The sequence below is a fragment of the Triplophysa rosa genome, linkage group LG10 (assembly GCF_024868665.1).
Source record: "Triplophysa rosa linkage group LG10, Trosa_1v2, whole genome shotgun sequence".
Classification (NCBI taxonomy): domain Eukaryota; kingdom Metazoa; phylum Chordata; class Actinopteri; order Cypriniformes; family Nemacheilidae; genus Triplophysa; species Triplophysa rosa.
This window is the reverse complement of record NC_079899.1, coordinates 19951355-19972234: the sequence shown is the minus strand read 5'-3', so window position 1 is coordinate 19972234 and position 20880 is coordinate 19951355. Positions and strand designations below refer to the sequence as shown.

General features: G+C 38.0%; 1 protein-coding gene across 3 annotated transcripts in view; it reads left to right on the top strand.

Annotated features, from left to right (window-relative positions):
• Positions 1–20822, top strand: part of rgs7a (regulator of G protein signaling 7a) — a 51842-nt gene extending 31020 nt beyond the window's left edge. For all 3 annotated transcript variants that reach the window (XM_057343152.1, XM_057343153.1, XM_057343154.1), the window contains exons 3-18: positions 4450–4546; positions 7171–7221; positions 11034–11140; positions 11361–11412; positions 12855–12919; positions 13207–13283; positions 13687–13768; positions 16155–16229; positions 16542–16640; positions 17555–17616; positions 18486–18596; positions 18867–18992; positions 19097–19283; positions 19371–19460; positions 19996–20035; positions 20174–20822. In XM_057343152.1, coding sequence (XP_057199135.1) covers positions 4450–4546; positions 7171–7221; positions 11034–11140; positions 11361–11412; positions 12855–12919; positions 13207–13283; positions 13687–13768; positions 16155–16229; positions 16542–16640; positions 17555–17616; positions 18486–18596; positions 18867–18992; positions 19097–19283; positions 19371–19460; positions 19996–20016 — 1302 coding nt within the window. In that variant the 3' untranslated portion in view covers positions 20017–20035; positions 20174–20822. The remainder of the gene's footprint in view (positions 1–4449; positions 4547–7170; positions 7222–11033; positions 11141–11360; positions 11413–12854; positions 12920–13206; positions 13284–13686; positions 13769–16154; positions 16230–16541; positions 16641–17554; positions 17617–18485; positions 18597–18866; positions 18993–19096; positions 19284–19370; positions 19461–19995; positions 20036–20173) is intronic.
• Positions 20823–20880: the final 58 nt, after the last annotated feature.

Sequence of the window (20880 nt, the reverse complement as noted above, 5' to 3'; positions counted from 1 at the left end):
TGGTTAGAGTAAGGTTAGGGTTAGGGTGTGGGTTAGGGTAAAGGTTTCGTAAGACTTGAAACACCAAAGATTTAGTCAAAACCAACAAGCCACGCCCACGGATCTGACTCGAAAGTACCGTCCCGGAAGACAGATTAAGCGGCAGTAGTGATGGGAAGTTCGGATCATTTTACTGACTCGGATCTTTGAGTCTCGTTCAGCAAAATGAACGAATCTTTTTTCGAGTCATATCGTTCATTTTAGCAAAATATAATTAAAATGTTACATGTTACTTTCCTAACACATCTACTACTTATGCAAACGTTGATCACATTACAAACAATACAAAACTATAATGCTTTAAGAAACAGAAAAGATTAATTCATTGTTTACCTGGGTCTTTAGTCTATGATTAGCTCACCACACCTCTTATCTGACGAGTCCTCGGGTTTGACTCCTTCGTTCATCACGTGACAGCCTCGTAAGCTAAACCAATGCAGTCAGAGCCGGAAAGAGAATTGATTAGTTCACCTCTCGAGTCTTCGGGTTTGACTCCTTCGTTCATCACGTGACAGCGTCGTAAGCTAAACCAATGCAGTCAGAGCCGGAAAGAGAATTGATTAGTTCACCTCTCGAGTCTTCGGGTTTGAATCATTCGTTCATCAAGAATTAAAATAAAAAACACATAGAATGTTGCGCAATGCGCATGCGCGACTGAACGAATCACTCCCTAAGACGACTCGTTCTTCCCGAGTCACATTAAAGATTCGTTCAAGAACGACCCATCACTAAGCGGCACTGAAACGGAGCTCTGAATACACCGTATCATTTACTCACAGAAACAAGATTGTATAGTGTTGCTAAGAGCTGATGTCAGTAAGCACGCTATTTAGGGCGCAGACCAAAGAAACGACGCGCTGTCACTTTCAGCCGAATCAACCCAAATAGACGAGAACGATGTAAGTGGTCGCTTTTGATCATAGGAACTTCGGCCTACTTATGTGATTATTTTATGTGTCTGTGACATGAATAAACAAATAATGTGATTAAAAACACCGTTAGCGTCTGTGTGTGTGCGCGCGCGAGTGAAACCCGCCACAGCTCAAGTACAAAAGCTTGTGTCATTTTACAAACGTCCTCTGATTATACTTTCACATATAAGATCATTAATCGTTTTAACCGTGGTTTACTTCCCACCGCTGCCTCGAGTTCAACATGGCTGCGTATCAAATGTGTAACATGCTCATCCTCCCCGTTATACGTGTTGTGTGAAATCTCCCCGCACCGGGGCTATTTTTAAATTGCAGGCTTATTAAAATAATGGGCGGGAAACTATAGAGATCCGATCAGTTATCCAGATGTGGAAGCCACTTGTTGACAAGTGTAAACGCGCTGTGTCCTGATTGTCTGAAGATCCGATCTGCTTGTTCGGATCACCGAGATCGCATGTTAATGCCAAGTGTAAACGCACCCTGAGATGTTGTCTTCTTTTGGAGATAACATATTTACGAGACACGCTCTGTAGAGCAGTTTGTCCGTTTAGGGCTACTGTAGAAACAACATGGTGAATTCCATGCAAGGGGACCCGCTGTGTATGTAGATGGAAAAGCGCATTCTAAGGTAATAAAAACATAACGCTTTCGTTATGTAAGGTCTTTATACTCCTCTGAAGACATAGTTATGCATATTATATTGCATTTCTGTCAATAGATCCTCCAAAAAATTACAAATTGGACTTTTAAGTATTTATTATAATAATTTTCTCAATTGGACTACAATGTTTTTTGGGCTTTAGCACCATGGTATTCTTTAAAGTGCAATGCTTTGGGCAAACTTAAAGCAAAATTCAGTATCAAGTAAGGATACCCGCACTTTACCATAACCCTGTTAAAACAGATTAAAGTCAGGTTGATCTGTAGTCTTGTTTTGGATGCTTTGGATACTTTTGACTGGAAAACTAGCTTGACAACAAGACCAGCTTAAGATATTTTAAAACGTTTTAACCTCAGGCTTAGTAATGTATTTCATTTCTACCCAGTTAAATTCACTCAGGAAATGTCAGGATACATTGCAATTTGCTTTCATCTTCAAATTTAGTCTGATTAGCCCTCATTCGACTGACCTATGTGTGGATGTGATGGTACTTGGGTTTTATTCAGTTTAGCATTTGATTTTTTGGATGATTTATCTTTTTGGCTTTTGGATCTGCTGTGTGATTGGCTTGAGCTCGTATCTGTGGCGGCCCCAGATGTGTGATCCCTGGAGATGTACTGCCAGAGGACAGTCTGCTTTGAGAGAAATTTCTACGTAAATGTTCCAGATTTTGTTTTGTTTGTGTTGCACAAAAACAGTCCAGTGCATAACAACAGCTTGGTTTCGTGTGATGTTGCCTTTTCTCTTCCACCTCCTTGCAATTTCTCTTTAATTTCGGTAGTCTGAAAAATAAATGAGATTTAATGCAGCAGTGTGTCAGTTTTTTTAGTTAAAATACTTTATTTATTTCTTGGCTTAGTATGCAGTTTGCTGTGCTTGTTTGAGATTTGAAATGTTGCTGTGCTTGTTTGAGATTTCCTACACAGCCACATTAGCTCAACCAATGGTGTGAGTTTGAGGTAGGACTTCATGTTTGACCGATGGTAGGTGCAGAAGTGTCTTTACAGGGACAGTCATCATTTACTCACATTTGAGTTGTTCCAAATCTGTATTTCTTTGTTCTGATGAACACAGAGAAAGATATTTGGAAGAATGTTTATAACCAAACAGTTCTTGTTCACCATTGACTAGCATAGTAGGAAAAATACTTTATTATTATTTTTTGTTCTGTTCAACGCAAAATAAGATATTTTGAAGAATGTAGGACAGCAAACAGTTCTGTGGCACTTTTGACTACCATTGTTTCCTACTATGGTAGTCAATGGTGGCCAAGAACTGTTTGGTTACAAGCATTCGCCCAAATACCTTTCTCTTGTGTTCAACCAAACAAAGACATTTATACAGGTTTGGAACAACTAGAGAGTGAGTAAAGACAGAATTTTCATTTTTGGGTGAACTGTCTCTTTAATAAAGACAAAAGACTTCAAGAAGAAGAATCCAACTTCCGTGCTTTGCCTGTGAGAAAGACCTTAAAGAAGCTTGACTAAAATAACAATGAGCCTTCCCCTCACTTCAACAAAGTGCTGGTGGTCTTACAAGAAGTCTTGGCCACAGATTGTCTGCTGTACAGTGCAGCTGATGCCAGTGATGCATTTGGGAGTTTTTTTATCATCACACATCATTGCACTATACAACTGAGATGTCCTTATCTTTACCCCCCCCCCTCTCTCTTTCTCTCTGTGTTCTGTCTAAAATGCTTCCATTACTGTCACAGAGTGTGAGATGAATGCTCAGATCCCTCATTACCTTAAATTAGTTCTTCACTGTTTGCCCACCAGTTCAGCCAGCATTTTAGACAGAGTATGTGCGAGTCTCTTTCCCCAAGAGTGTGTGCGCACACTGTAGGTGGCTGGTAACTGCCATCAAAAAACATTTCCTCCCTGGATATTTAAAAAGAAGCTATTTCAGGAGTCCCCCTAACAGTTTTGAAAGGAATTTAACAGAATTTCCTGTTAAAATTGTCTCCAAAGGCATCACAGCCGGAAGAAACACACTCCTCCGTATCACTGGTGTAATTCTGAATGTTTACTGGGTCTCCCCTTGGGGCAGGAGAGCTCTCTCTGTGAACACGCATACCAGCGTATACACTTCGCACAAACCTGTAGGTACACGTTCACACATCTTTTAGGTACAAATGGTTGACATGATTTTGGTTTTAATGCTAGAATGATGTCACTCACTATATAGTCACATGCTCAGATCGTGAGTTCCGTGGTGACGCTCCACACTGCTTGCCTTGTTAACTCAGACACTCTGAGCGTCTCTGAGAACAGTCTAAATGTCAGCAGATCAATGAGCGGGTGACGTGATGGGTCCTGTTCTGCCCCTGCTTTCTCTTCATCTAATAAAAAGGGTTGTTATATTGAATGACTTCATTTACTAAAGGCACAGTTGATCCTTCAAACTCGCTGCCCGTGGGATCTTATCACAGTTTTCTGTGATGCTGTGCTGTGATTGGCTATTTGGTAAATCTGTTTGGTCCTCTGGGTTTGCATTATTTGAATGAAGTAATTCAATCTAGGATGCAAAGGGATTGAAAAGGCACTGACTACACTGAAAATGCGTGTAAACAGAAAGTAAGATGAAGAAATATTTAAAGCTTTTTTTATGAAACTACTAACACTAATACTAATGTGTTATATTGTGTGTTAACGTGTGCGACTCTCCACACACAATAATGTTTTTTATTATGTCACATGGGCACTAAATCATATTGTCTGCACCACTTATTGCAATTCTACCGGACGCTGCAATTGCATTAAATGCATATTTTCTTGTTTAGTCTAACATGTCACTGTCTTTCTCTCTCTCTTTCAGATGGAGGATGTTATTGCCAGAATGCAGGATGAGAAAAACGGCATACCTATTCGTACAGTGAAGAGTTTCCTGTCCAAGATTCCCAGTGTGTTTTCTGGTAATTCGACTACTTTTGTTTTGTGTACGTATGCTGCAGTTCCACGCTGGCACTGGAAAAGCAGAACTCTGCAGGAGCCAGTACCCCACAGCAAGCCCAAAGACCAGTACAATAAAACCTCAGCCAGAACTCTGAGTTCTCAGCCAGTTGATGTCCCGGCCTGTTGAGAGCCTGATCTCTATCAAAGGTCTCTGACCCTCGGAGTTCAGTTTAAGACACAATGCATTGAATAGTTAGGAGAAAAGCTGACTTAATTCTGATTTCATCTACATATTCATAAGTATAAATGACGTAATTTACATAAAAAACACATATGGGACCCAGTCTGTGAAAACCATGGCAAAAGCCCTATAATCTAATTCTGAAATAACAAGCATCAAAGTATGATTTCAAGCATTGAAGGAACAGTTCACACAAAAATGAAAATTCTGTCTTCATTTACTCACCCTCAAGTTGTTCCAAATCTGTATAAGTTTCTTTGTTCTGATGAAGACAGAGGATGATATTTGGATGAATGCTTATAACCAAACAGTTCTCGGCCACCATTGACTACCATAGTAAGGAAACAATCTTTGTAAATTTGTTTGTTCTGTTGATCACAAAAGAAGATATTTTGAAGAATCTAGGAAAGCTAAAAGTTCTGGGGCACTTTGACTACCATTCTCATTTTACCTACTTCGGTAGTCAATGGTGGCCAAGAACTGTTTGGTTACAAGCATTCTTCCAAATATCATTTTCTGTGTTCATCAGAACTAAGAAGTTTAAACAGATTTGGAACAACTTGAGGGTGAGTGAATGATGACAGAAATTTTATTTTTGGGCGAACTGTTCCTTTAATTTCAGTATAATTTCAATCTTTTACATAGCCTTTTCCAGTCAATGCTAAATACTGTATATCAAAGTTATATTTTCACAAAATGTTCTTTGCATGATGTAGGATGATTTTATGAAGAAAACAGTAAATCACAAAAATGACTGACTGGGCTTTCACATGCAAGGTCACATATTTTTTTAATTAAAAAAATTAAATAAAAAAGGCACATTTCATTCTTTTAATAACTACAGATGTAATTTCACAGTTCTATATTTTATAAATGAAAGGAAGGGTCAAAATTATTTTTGTGGTGTTACACGGCCTGGCACAGTTCATAACTGAATTTTCCTTCTCGCATCCCTACTTTTCTGTTAACTCTTTACTCTGTAAACAATACTGTAAATGCAAAACAGCCCCAAAAAGAGAACAATTCCAATTCATTGTTATTCAATGCGTATAACATATTTAGGTTTACATAATGAAGAAATAAAAAAGAGAATAAAATGTATTCTCTCACACATACAGTAATCCATAATCTATGTTTGAAGATTGAAGATTAGGAAGTAGAAAGTGAGAAATTCTCAAAAGGATATTCTATCCATCTTCTGACTGTGGTCCTCTGGAGGATTCATTAAAAGGCCAGCTTCAAGTGCTAACACCCCAGTCTCTCTCTCTCTCTCTCTCTCGCTCTCTCTCTCTCTCTCTCTCTCTCTCTCTCTGAGTTATACATACTGTTTATATTTTGGGTTCGACCAGGGTGATGAGAAAGCACTAAACATTGAGTGCAAATTCTTCAAGACCAAAATTAAAACCTGTTCATTTTGCAGTCAAGTCCATCCTATTAATTATCCTCTGTGAGAGGGGTCATTAATACTTAAAACACTCTGTGCTGCCTGACTGACATAATTGGTGCGAACTCAACTTTTTCCTCCCCAAGAATTTTATATTTTACAGTATGAGATTCAGTCCACTGTCCACCTTCAGTCCACCTCCACTGTCAAACTGTATTTGTCAAGAATTAGAAATTAATGTGCAGGAATTAGTTTACTTTAGGTGGATTTACAGGAAGTAGGTCATGGTGTTGACTTGTCAGTTATTCCTTGAAAGCTGCAAAGAGAAGAGAGGGGGCTTTAAGGGTGCAGAGGTGAAGATTGTGATATTCTGCTAATCCACAAAATACTCAGTGGAGCTCTGCTGAGACTGAGATCCTCTTTGGAGCATCCCGTACTACTGTACTACTTTTAACATAATTTATGCAGTTCTGACACTCCGTGAGGAAGAGAGATTAGTGTGAGAAAAACTTAAAACGTAAGACAATAAAATCGGGATAAAAAGTGAAGGACCCAAGTTTCAAGGAAATGGTGGAAAGAGGTGGATGAGGGTATAAAAAGTGTAAAAACAGAGGAAGGGGTAAGTGGAAAACTAAAGAATAATGAATAAAAGAATTATCAAAATATGACATCGTTAAATCTCTACCATCAAATCATTAGAAAGAAGTTTAACAGTGTCTGACTCTTAATGCAGAAGGTATTGTGTCTCAGACAATAGAGCTCTTTTGATTTTTTACTGAGTGTACAAGTCTCTTGATAAAAGAGTTCTGCGCAGATTATGGGATTGTTTGTAAATGTCGTTATATGTGTTCAGTAGATACATCCCCCTGTGTTAGTTCATCATGATGAATGTCTTAATAAAGGCCAACAGTATAATTCACATGAATCATTTAAAATCACACACTCAGGAATTGTGTGTCATGCGTTACCCACTATGGATCAGAAGGTTTTCTTCATATTTTCTTTCTCCTTATGTGCAGGTTCAGATATTGTCCAGTGGCTTCTGAAGAATCTTGTGATTGAAGATCAAGGTGATGCATCTTTTTCATTAATGATTTTCTGTGGTGGGTGAAGTTTGACAACTTACTGTTTTTGATCATTTCATATTGTCGCTGTCAGACTAAAGTGAAGTGAAGTGACCTATTAGTCAGATATGGTGACCCATACCCGAAATGTGACCTCTGCATTTAACCCATCCAGAGAGTAGTGAACACAGGCACAGCAAGTGGTGAACACACGTACACCCGGAGCAGTGGGCAGCTATCACTGCAGCGCCTGGGGAGCAAGTAGGGGTAAGGTGCCTTGCTCAAGGGCACCTCAATCCCCCTGTGTTAGTTAGGCCCTGAGGATCGAACCGGCAACCTTCTGGTCACGAGTCCGACTCTCTAACCATTAGGCCACGACTGCCCAAATAAAAATTTGTTTTATTGGGGTTGGAGCTAAACACTGTAGAACGTAGCCGATTGGGAATGGAATGGTCAATTCTAGGGCCCAGTGATTTCCTCGATGCGGAAAACGCAAACAGAATCTCGGAATCCAGGCATAAAAACTGAATTTGCTATATAACGCAGAATGGCACAGAATCTGACAAATGTATTATTTCTGGACCATAAAGTAGCGCTGAATAGTTTACACAATGTAAGTTACGCTATGAATAACGTTGGAAATATTCAGATGCAGTTTAGAAATGTAATCTGCTTGTTTCGACTATTAGTGAAAGACTGGCAGATTGCGTGTACTTGGACGCAAACACATGAACCGCGTTTAGTATTTCACTGTTTCATTTGAGAAAAGCTACTGTCAAACACCCTTTGCTGCTTAAGTCTGGTTAACTTGAACAAGTTATAACACACACACATTTCACCATACCATCCCTCTTGATTTTTTTATAATTGAAAAAAATTGTGGATCATAATATACTGTGGACCACCAATTATTTTATTTACTTTAGTAAATTGAAGTAAAAAATTTGTAATTATTGTTAAAAAAATATTTTATTACATAACAGTACTGAAATTTAAGTAGACCATAAGTAAGTAGAGTAGATACCGTAAGTAGACCGATCTACTGTAGGTAGATACTGTAGGTAAGTGAATACTCTAGTATACTGAAGTATTTGTGGGAAAATATATTACTATTGTATAGTAAAAGATGGAAAATGCAAAATCAATGCGTTTTGGGGAAAACATAAAACAGTATTTCGGAAAAAATAAAACGGATTTCATAGGGCCGTACAATTCCTTCCTTAGGTTACGCTTGCACAACAATGATCAGTTTACTTACATGTATTTCTGCAGTAATGGACTATTTGTCAGACCTTTGTCCATATCTTTTTTTACTGACCTCTCAGATGCTGAAATCCCAGTGAAACTTACTAACATCCCTGTAGACAAAAAAAACAGCTTTGCACGATCTTCCGCGCTAGTTCAAACCTGTTAATGCTGGTATGGAAGTGATAATAGGATGGAAATCTTTGGCATTTGATTCAACTGAGTAAGGTATATACGGAATGCCTCATATTTTATGTCCACACTGAGATATTTGACAGGTGTGTGTGTGAGTTAAGGGGTAAGAACAAATATATAAGAGCACCGAATCTCTTTACTCAATAGACCATAGCGGGAATGTTGGAGAGATAAAAAATAAGAACTTCCCTTTACTTTCCAGTATTCTCACTGTATCTTTCTGTCAATTGTTTTGCACTGTACATTGCTGATTATTTAGCTTTATCTCGTGAAATACCTGATGGGAAACTTACCAAAACAATAACCGCTGCAAATGCACAGTGTACCTCTGAAAGCAAAGGTATATTAATAAGTAATCAACACAGACACAAATTCTAATATGCACACATGCAGCAAACACTGTATTGTTAAAGTTTAATAGACAATCATTTATTGATGTTTAAATCTGGTAGGGGTTCTACTGCAGAAGTGCTTGTGGTTGAGCGTGTTGTGGGAGAATAATTTATTTCAGCGCTTCCACGTCATTTAATACACTTCCTCTATTCTCTTGTAAACACAAACAACACATGAACAGTTTTGTGTGTGTTATTTTAGCATATCCAGCATTCAGCATTTCAATGAAGTCTTTTTCATACATATCATTGCACAGAGTTTCTATGTAAATTAGTTTCAATATAGATTGCATTAATAGAATTGCCTTATGCAATAACAATGTGCTGTTATTGTTTATGTAAAGCAGGTGGTAAACAGTTTTTATTAAAAAAAAATGTGTTCCTGTACTTCTTTTGGTAAAGCATTGCGCCAGCAGCGCAAAGATTGTGGGTTTGATTCCCAGGAAACACACTTACTGATATAAAGTGTATACACCAAATGCGTAAATGTAATAGAAAAAAAACATTCTGGTGTTCATGAAGTAATTTTGAAAATGTTATCATTATATCAGTAGTTCTCAAACTGGGGGCCGTGGCCCCTATGGGGCCCCGAGATGGATCCAGGGGGCCACAGATTTTGTGGCATTTTATGAAATATAGAAATTGATCATAGATTTTATGCAATCAAACTTCAGAAAAATAAGACCACCAGACAAAAGAATTGATGTTTCAGCATTGTATAACCGAATATGTTTTTGTTTAAATAAAGATGTTAAATTTAAGATTATAAGTCTTTATTTGGGGGGCCGCAAAGCGATGCACTCTACACAAAGGGGGCCTTACGACGAAAAGTTTGAGAACCACTGCATTATATCCACACGTGCAGTATTGACTCTCCTTTCTGTATTTGTGAAAAATCCAGTTTTGTGAAAAAACCTGGAGTGCAGTTGTGAAGAGATGCTACAGTATATAGTCCCTGCAAAGTATTATATGTCAGCTCACTTTAAACTGCTGCATCCTCCATAACTCCTTACAGAGCAGTAATGTGTGCATGCAAATTGCATTTAGGGCACATTTTACCAGCCAGTTTGAGCTGTTTCTTGATTTACATAATTCCTTTAGTGAATTGAGCACAACACAGAACGCACAAATTCACAGCATTATCAATTCATTCTTAGTGAATACCCCACCGAAATACTAAAGAGGATAACATGAGAAGAAATACAACCCAAATTGTCCAGATTTCTTCCTCTGTTGCATTACCAGTAGTCTAACTTATGTTTTTTAACTCAAGTTCCCAATAATGGTTCATGTTTCAGCCATTTGGTCTAAATGTCATGCATTTACCATTTACAGAACATCTACTTTAAAAGCTGCAATCCTTCATTGCATCTGCCCCAACTTCTGTTGGAAGTATAAAATTGCAAACGACTTATTTGTTACTTACAGGTCCAGTGTATGAAATGTGTATGAAAGGTTGCGAATTGCAACCAACTGCTCACTTCACCCCTCCCTTTCGAAGCACTAAGATGTTGTCACGCTTTTGATTCTTTGCCGAAAGAGATAACATATTTACAAGACATGCTCTGTAGAGCAGTTTGTCCGTTTAGGGCTACTGTAGAAACAACATGGTGAATTCCATGAAAGGGGACCCAAAGTGTATGTAGATAGAAATAGCTCATTGTAAGATAGTAAAAACATAACTCTTCATTAAGTAAGGTCTTTATACACCTCTGAAGACATAGTTATGTATAGTATATTGCATTTCTGTCAACATGTCCTCCAATAATTCATATCTAACATTTTTAATTATAAGTCTTTATTTAAAGCTTACCATTGCGAATCAGGTTTTACGTTTTTTATGTATTTGCTCAATAATTTTTGTTTATAACCAAAAAAGTCACAGATATCAGCTTTTAAGTCAAAAGCAGCGTAGTAATTCTGACAGAAACAGGAGAGTTCCCATGTGCTTGGATCCCTGATTAACACTGGTGTTTCTTTTTTTAGTCGAGGCTCTTCATCTGGGCACACTGATGGCGGCTCACGGCTATTTCTTCCCCATCTCTGACCATGTGCTCACACTTAAAGATGACGGCACATTCTACAGATTCCAGGTCAGTCACTTTGTTGGTCTGAGAGATAAAATGGAGAAAAATCCTTTTTACATTAAAATAGAAATGTGGTGATAAGAATCATGTAATAATGTAAATAAATAATATTTTGCCAAATATTCTTTACTAACAACCTTAAAATGAAACAGTTTGCTGTATAAACATTATTGCACGTTTCACTGCATAAAGGATAATGTAGTACACATTTCTCTCTTTTTATCAGACGCCATACTTCTGGCCTTCAAACTGCTGGGAGCCTGAGAATACAGACTACGGTTAGTCTTTCTGCAAGATCTGTTATCTAAAAAAGTGTAGGGAAGGTATGCCCTTGAATTAAAGTATACAATCAGAATTGCATTGTGGAATCTTAATAAGATCTCTGTGTGGATATGGCTAGAGATCAGCGATGTTTCGCCACTAAGGTTGCATAATGGAGAGGTTCAGAGATGACGTATTTTTGTAGGCTAACCCGGAAGTAAGCACCGCACTGGTTCCCTCAACCGAAAGCCTATGCATTTTTCCCATGGACTTTTGGAAGATCGCAAAAAATAAGCTCTGTGATTAACAAAGGTTTATGATGTTTACACGTTTTGTCTATCAAGATAATATTTACAAACTAAAACAACATTTGAAGCCGAAATACAATCGGCAGAAGGAAAAAACTAACACGACGCTATAAACAGACTACACTTAAGGTCGCTCGATATCAATGTCATCACCACCAAGCCTTTCAAACTTTATTAAAAAAAAAAGAATCTTCATCTACGTTTTAAGAGATTTGTGCCCTTGTTGCATTATTTGTGAGCTTTATATGCGCGATGACGTCTAACGTACCCGCCAAAGGAAGTAGACGCTTTTAGCAACTTGTTAGCAACTGCCGATTTTAAGACACAATAAGGCTTTAAAAAATCACAAGCGGGTTATAATTGGTGTGTTTTATGTCATAGAATAAAACGTGAAAATATTTGGAGGTTTTGTTTACCACAGACCTTATTTTGGGCGAATTACCAAAAACCCATTCAAAAACCCATAGACTTTGGAGCGATGGAACCGGAAGTCCTAAAATGCTATCTCGATTCCGGGGTTTGCATACAAAAATATGTGATCTCTACAGCTCCCTATTATATATCCAAGTTTATACCATGGTCTTTTTGAGTACTCATTTCTGATTGGCTGGAGGGTGTGCATTAAAACCCTTTAACGCACAGGTAGCTCCAGTAAGTTTGATTACATTTGAAATTGAACTGACAAAATCACTGTAATTTTCACCTGTTTGATCTCAAATTTCACTGCAAATGACCATGGTATAAACCGGATAATCCACAGCTAGCCGTGCGTTAAAGGATTTTAATGCCGCTTCGCGTCGGGTGGTTCTTGGCCTCCACGTCGTGCATTAAAACCCTTTAACGCACGGCTAGCTGTGGATTATCCCTTACATATAAAAATGTTCGCATGCGAAGTTATGATGGTGTGTATGAGTGTGCGTGTTTGCTTCGAGTTACTAGGCATAATAGGCAAATTATGCTTCCGAATTCAGCAGTCAGAACAAAGCAAGACTGGGATGTGATTCAGTGCAAGCAGTGTGAAATACTGTATGTTAAATGTGTGCTATATTTTTAGTATAAGCAGTATGGAAGTGCCGAGGGCTAAAGTGTGTACTCCTGTAAGCGTGTAAGTGTGAGTGGTGTTATTCACAACGCTCTGCTCATCTCTGCAGCTGTGTACTTGTGCAAAAGAACAATGCAGAACAAAGCTCGCCTGGAACTCGCTGATTACGAAGCTGTAAGTAATCTCCTCTTTTCTTCTCTCTTGATATCCCTTCTGTCTCAGTCTCTCTCTTCCATTTTTTTCTTAATTGTAACACTGCAGGTCTCAGGCTTTGTACTTCAGAGGTAATGACAATGCTTTTAAAAGAAAGTAGGTCTGATCCAAGTTTGACTTTAAATGTAGGGCTTTGTTTGCATGATCCAGGTAAATTCTCCAGTAGGCCTGCTGAGGTAAATTCAGAGATGTTTTTAGTTATAAACTTCTTGGAATTTGTTTAAATACGTATTTTTTCCCCTTTCCAGGAGAGTTTAGCACGATTACAGCGGGCCTTCGCCAGGAAATGGGAGTTTATATTTATGCAAGCAGAGGCTCAGGCCAAGTGAGTGTCTTTCCAAAGCAATGCTATAGTCTCATCTCTCAGAATGGAGGGCATTGACTCTTTACAAATAGCAAATGCCTCATACCGCATATATTTAATGGTGCTTGATCAAGTCTTAGGGTGTTTCATTCAATTTTATTGCTGTTGGTGTTTCTGTCTTGTTCTCAGATACTTACTGATATAAATTGTAACGTGAAATTACACTTGGATTATACTGAACTCATCTAATGAGTCATTTCTGCTGCTCTTCCAAGATTTCTTCTTTGGTTTCCAATTTCTCTCTGCACTGTTGTGCTTCCGTGTGCCAAGAAACTAGGCAACTATAACTTCTCTGCTCAGTGTTTTTTCTTTTGCAAGTTTTTGGATGTTTTAATTTCTTTGGCTCTGTGTTCTGTGTGTACAGAGTCGATAAGAAAAGAGACAAAATTGAAAGGAAAATACTGGACAGTCAGGAAAGAGCTTTCTGGGATGTGCACAGACCGGTGGTGAGTGACTATATATGTTTCTGTGGGCATGATTGTTTTAAAATAAGAAACAATACAGCCATTCTGTTCTCTTCTTAAGAATAATTCTTTGTTGCTCAGGAGTGTTTGAAGTGTTTCCTCAGAGATGGCATTTCTAAAGCCTCTCGAGTTCAAAGAATCACCTCTGTGCTGTCTTTCAGGACTGCTGGGTAGCCATAAAACAACAAAACACATTGTTATTGTACAGTGCATTGCATAGTGTTTCATCAGATTTACATAAAAAAATGGAAATCTGCAGTTATGACCTTAAAGAGATAATCTACTGTACCTGATCTGACCCTTCAATTTAGTTTTGTTGATGTGACCTGGTCTATTGTAATACTTTTTAATACAACCAGATGTTTTCGTATATATGGCGTGCCTGTAGATTATTTCTGATGACAAGCAAAAGAAACCGTGAAGAACCGTTACTTGGCTAAACTTGTCTCCCCAATATTTAGAATTTAGACTGCGATACCAAGCTCAACAGCTAGATGTCAATGTACCATACGTTTTGTTTAAATGCGTCAAAACTACAGTACCCATTCAACAAATTGTTTAATTAATAAAATGAACATACAACAAAATTCAACAAATCGTTTATTTAATACAATTATTATACAGTAAAATAATAATACAAATTAATATAAATATAAATTAAATCAAATATAAATAGTTATATTATTAGACACTAGCCAAACACTAGTTAACTGGGGGTCAGGTGCGCTCGCGTCCGATGAAACGGTCTATAGAAAAATAGTAATAGCGAGCCACAGGTTTTACACGTGGGTATTATAGCAGAGTAAAATTTTATGGCTCAGAGGTTTCTCTTTTACAGCTCACAAAATTATAGTTCTCAGTTGTGTTTTAAGTTTCAACTTAGAGCGCTTTTCTACCATCGCGCCGAACCGTTCTAATCTCGGTTTGGAGACCGCATGCAGATATGTTATAGCTTAGTCTCTTGAGTTACCTTGTGTGACGCGTTTTTGTTTACATTCCAAAGATTTCCGTTATCAGCCCTGCGTTGGAAAATTAAACCATTTCCTTACCGGCTCGCCCAGATCGGCACGGAGTGGAACAATTAAGCAACGAGAACGATTCGGCGCGATGGTGGAAAAGCGCTCTTAGTCTCAGAGGTTTCCTTAAAATAGAAGAAATAAATATATAAACAAATGAGACAATTGTTAAAATACATTAAGTGTATGAAGCTGTAAAAATAATGTAGATTGTATTGGTAAAATGTTGTGGATTTGGGTAAATTTGATGAAAGATGTTTAGGTTCATATTGAAATCTTTAGATTGACTTATAACAGGAGCTATTTGTGAGATTTCTGGGTCTTTTTCTCAGGACAAATATCTGAGACACAGAAAAGTTTGCTTTCCATTTAATCTTATCGATGTCTAGGAGATACTGTATTAAAAAGATGTCATTTTCCTTTCTTTAGCCTTAACCTTAACAATAATATCTTCGTAAGAACTGTAGTAATGTTTCATTTTAAAGGTTTTATTAATATGTTTGTGTCAGACCATGTGTGCTTCAGGGTTATATTTGAATGTGTGAATCACCCGGTGTGTACAGCTTTTATGCTTCATGTGATTTAGTACATGCCCATGTGTTTGTGAGCTGTTTGTTTTGAAGGAAATAGCAATTTCTCCCTCAATTACACTGGGCTTGATTCTTCTCATTAGCAATTTCATGCTAACTTGACTAATCTTTTAAGCTGATATGGGTTCTCCCATATTTAAGTCTAAGATGGGATTTAATACAGAACCCTAGTATGTGTCCTAAAGGGATAGGTCACCCAAAAATAAAAATCGCCATCAATTATTCACTTTCATGTTGTTCAAAACCTGCATGACATTCTTTCTTCTGTGGAGCACAACAGAAGATATTTTGAGAAATGTATCAGTGGTTTTGTACAATACAATGGAAGTCAATGGGGGCCGATGTTGTTTGGTTTCCAGCGTTCTTCAAAATATCTTCTTATGTGTTCTGCAAAATAAGTAACACTGGTTTGGAATGACATGAGGGTGAGTAAATGATGACAGACTTTTCATTTTCGGTTGAAGTACCTTTTAAAGGCTGTTTGGTCGCCCCAGTGAATCAGGCTCATGCATAAAGTTCATACTATACAGAAGTGTGGAAACATTGAACCCGATGTGAAATCAAATAGAGTTCTACCAGCGGGAAACCTTTGATTGATGCCTTTTAAAATATCATCCCCTCTCCCAAAACAGGAGGGAGTATCCCAGTCAAGTGTGTCAGCTTCAGTGTCAAAGCAGGGTGGTTGCCTGGCAACCATAAACTACTAGCCATCAAGAGATTAGTCTGTTATTGTATTTTGACAATGTACTGTATGCGTTTCAGCCGGGGTGTGTGAACACAACAGAAGTGGACATAAAGAAATCATCCAGGATGAAAAACCCTCACAAAACGAGAAAGGTGCCTTATCTCATCCGACACCACGAAAACACATTAAACGAGCAGGAAATTCAGCATTTAATCACATTATTTCATCTTCTAATTTCCTTCAACGTGTGAATGACTAAAGCTTCATTGCACTCATCATATCATTGAATCATCACCGTTGATAAATCAGTCAACCATTGAACTCGAATCACTCCACCAATAAGAGAGACTCAGAAAATCTACCAATCAAGAACGACTCAACTGTAAATGTGTCATCTGTAATCACATGGCCAGTCTTACATTTATGTAAATATGGTTGTAAATTATTCTGATGGTTTTCCGCAGTCTGTCTACGGCCTTCAAAATGACATTCGCAGCCACAGCCCGACACACACACCAGCCCCTGAGGCCAAGCAGCCAACCGTGGAAGAGCTTCAGGAACAGGTGATGTCTGATGAAAGATGAAAACGTACAGGTTAAAAACTGTAGGTTCTGACCTTTTTCTTTTGTCAGACTGTGATGTCATACTGATACAAAATCTGACATCAACATTTTAGCAGCTTGGCTTCAATAAAAGCTGTTTTTGGACTTTTGAGTTCTGAGTTTTGAGTTCTGAATCCGAGTCTGCTAAATGACTAAATGTAAATGTGAATCTCATTGCAGAACATACATTTTCATACTCCAATGAAAACAAATCAAGAAATCTTGATAAAAAATTCTCAAATAATGACACTACAGTATTTGAATTTTGCGTTCGATCTAGAATTGTTTTTAAAAAAAAAATATGGGTTTATCTTTTTTAAGTATTTACACAACCAAGCCCCTAGATATTTGTCAGAGCTGCTGCACTTTTATACCACCTTCCTGCGCTCAAAATCTCCTTTTAGTCCCCCAGTCCAGACTGAAATGTAGAGGAGATCAAGCTTTTTCTGTGGCTGGCCCTCTGCTGTGGAACAATCTGCCACTCGAGATCAGAGTGGCACCTTCTATTCCCATTTTTAAATCGCGCTTGAAAACATACTTGTTTGATCTGGCCTACCAATAACCCACTTTTATTCCATTTTATTTTGTATTTTTATGCTTATTTCTGCCTTCTCTGAATGCTGATCTGTTTACGTCTAGTTTTTAATTTATTTGTTTTTTTATTTCTGTTTATGTGTTTTTGGTTATTCATTCTAATGTACGGCACTTTGGTCAGTCACTATAAATAAATTAACTTGAACTTTAAATTTGAGGCGCCTGTTTAGAAATGGGAATTACTTGTGTTGGGGAAGACAATTTGGGAAGTTTATTTGTGCCTGAATTTGCCCATGTGCCCATTTGCCACATCCTGACCATTATCATTATTGTCATTCCAGATCAAGTTTTGGCAATCACAGCTAGACAGACATCGATTGAAAATGTCCAAAGTTGCAGAGACGTAAGTGAGAGAGTCTTTGCTGCCATCGACCCAAAGGTCTTTATTATTCTACAGTTCTTAAACATTTTCTTATCGATCTCTTTAATAGTCTGTGTAGATATTACTCATGCTGACAAACATGTTTCTGTTTCTCGTCCTCAAATTTACTACCTAAGAGAGATCAATGCCTCTATATACTTACATCTCTTACCACTAAAAAATTAATGCAAAGTGAAAAAAACAGTTGCAACAATCAGTCATAAAATAGCTGCAACAAGCAGTCATACAGTAAATGTGAATGCTAATATAGCTGCGGAACAATTAAGAGACATTCCACATTTTTATTTAATCAGCATTTATAGATGTATTGTGGCCATTCCAGTCCAGTGTCTGTTGAATATCAACAAAATCAAACCCCAGGAGTGACAAAAAGTCATCCAACAGCAACGTCGTAAGGTTATCACATAAAAAACATTTTTAAACTTTTCCTAAATACATGTGCAAATATTACTGTTGTATTACTTAAAAGTGAATATAAACTTGTTTTCTTTGCCGTATACGGAGCATCTTTTCTATTATTTTGATCTGTTTCTCCAGTTTTCATTTTCTGCAAATACGTGCAAATAGAAACTACATTTTTGTTTGAAATTTTGGAGAAATATTGTTCGTAGTTCACAGACTGAAACTAAAATGATCATTTTACCTCAACATATACCAATAAATAGTAAATTCAGAGTACTGAAAATGGTCTCTTAATTTGTTCCTTTTTGTGATTTGTTCCTTTAATGTTACAGTAAGGTGTGCATATGTCATTTACTAACAGATCTTATCCATAAGTGCCTCCTCTCAACCCTTTTAACTCTAACTTGATATGTGTGATGATCTTGCAGTTTGTTGAGCTATACTGAGCAGTACTCAGACTATGACCCCTTCCTGTCCACTCCTGACCCCTCCAACCCCTGGATATCAGATGACACAACACTTTGGGAGATGGAGGCCAGGTTTGTTTGAAACACACACGTTACAATTCATTTGCCTGGACATCTCATAGATGTCTTTTGTTTTCCAACCAGGTTTATATTTTTAACCCATCCTCAATCCCTAAACTATCCCAATACACACACGTGGACACTAGTATTGGAAGCAAAACATAATTTGGCAGATTTATTTGCCGTTTTTGCTAGTTTACTTGCACACTTACTATTTTTTATTATATTGTTTTTGTTTGCATTTTTGAGAGTATTTTAGCTGTGTATGTGTCTGTTTGACAGTAAGGAACCCGGTCAGACAAGAGTTAGACGCTGGGGCTTTGGTATTGATGAGGTCCTGAAAGATCCTGTTGGTCGAGAGCAGTTCCTCAAATTCCTGGAGTCAGAATTCAGCTCAGAAAACCTCAGGTATGCCCACGGCCCCCTGCTGGTGTTGACACGTACTACACCACTGCCAGATGGTTCTTCCGACATACCATCGTCTTCGTTTTTCATTCAAAATTCTTCCTCAGGTTCTGGTTGGCAGTGCAGGAATTAAAGAGGAGGCCGATTCGTGAGGTGCCATTGCGCGTGCAAGAGATCTGGGAGGAGTTCTTGGCTCCCGGAGCTCCAAGTGCCATCAACGTTGACTCAAAGAGTTACGATAAGACCACACAGAACGTCAAAGACCCGGGGCGATATACTTTTGAGGATGCACAGGTGAGTGTGTGCTACTGAAAATGGATAAAAACTAGGAGTTTCACTGATGTTGTCATGTTTTTAAATATGTAAATGTGCGTTCCACAGGAGCACATCTACAAGCTGATGAAAAGCGACTCTTACAGCCGTTTTATTAGATCCAGTGCCTACCAGGAGCTTCTGCAGGCTAAGAAAAAGGTAAATAATTTCAACCGACTTAAAACGTGTACAAAGTAGAGAAACAAAATGTGCATTTGTAACACAAAACTAATAGATGAATGCACGAGATTCATAATTCATAAAAATCGATCGAGACACAACCTACTTTAGTAAAACACTTGTCAGCACGTTTTTTTACTCTTTATTTTATGGTTTGTTGACTAAAGTTTGGAGGCATACAGGATCGCAGAACATCATTCGAAAAGTTCACTCGTAATGTGGTAAGTGGTAGTGGCCCCAACCCCTCGATGACGGCTAACCTGACCAATCAGACACCAGCTCTGGTCAGATGAAGCTTGTCTGGTGCTTTTTCCCGTCCCCAAACCTTGTGATGTCACGTTAAATCATGTCGTTTTCCGACAGGGTTAAGCAAGATCTTTACTTTTCTTTGTGTCTTTTTAAAGGAAGCGTTTATCTGTCGTTTCTCTCTCTCTGCATGTCTCTGCATTTTGGTTTCCTGTTGAAACGGCTGCCAAAATGCCCACCTGTTTATGTTTCTCTGTCTTGTCCACAGAAAAGTAAGAACTTGTTTTGAAGGAAAGCAATGCTTACAGGTAACCCTGCTTCTCCTCAACCTGTTTGTGTGTTGTTCCTGATCACAGATGATCAGAGTTGCCCCTTTTTTAACACAGCGTGCTTAAATGTTACTGTCTTAGAACACAAAATCTCATCTTTTGTCTTTCTTTTTTCAGGGCAAATCTCTGATATCTAAGAGGTTGCCTGTTGTCGTCCAATCTTGCTGAGCCTCAAACAATCCACCGAGGATGAGGACACTATCATCTTCATCTCTGTCGTCTGATTGGTCCAGACCCCAGACATACCTTGGAAACTGGACCAAATCACATGCATGTCGAAGAAGCTGAATTTTTACATCAGCTTCTACTTGCTACTTGCTAGTTTTAGTCTCGCAGACAGTTAGACATTATGGACTTGTGAGAAACGCAGCAATGTCTTTCAAAGGAGGAAAGAGGTTTTCTCTCCTCTACTGTCTGTAAGAACTGTAGACTGATCAAATGATGTCAAAATCAAAACATTTCATGTAAAAAAAATCACAATAAAATATTACAGCATAGGCACAGTGTAAAATCGAGAAGCTTTAGACAGAGATGATCTCTTCCTACTCTCTTTTCATCTCTTTTGCGTTGTTTTTATTGCACTATAATGGATTTAGCACACGTTTGCTTATCGCACCAGTAAAGTCGCATGGGATATATCTGAACGCGACTGGCCGTGAAAAGTGTCTCATCAGTTTTTCTTTGTTGCCTCGCTGTTTATTTTTTTATACCATGTGTAAACACACTTTTACTTAAAGATGTATTAAAGTCCGTCCTTTATCTTAAAGTCAAGAATGGATTTCTGTTTACTGTCCCAATCGTTCAGCTAGAAGAGACCGGTCAGA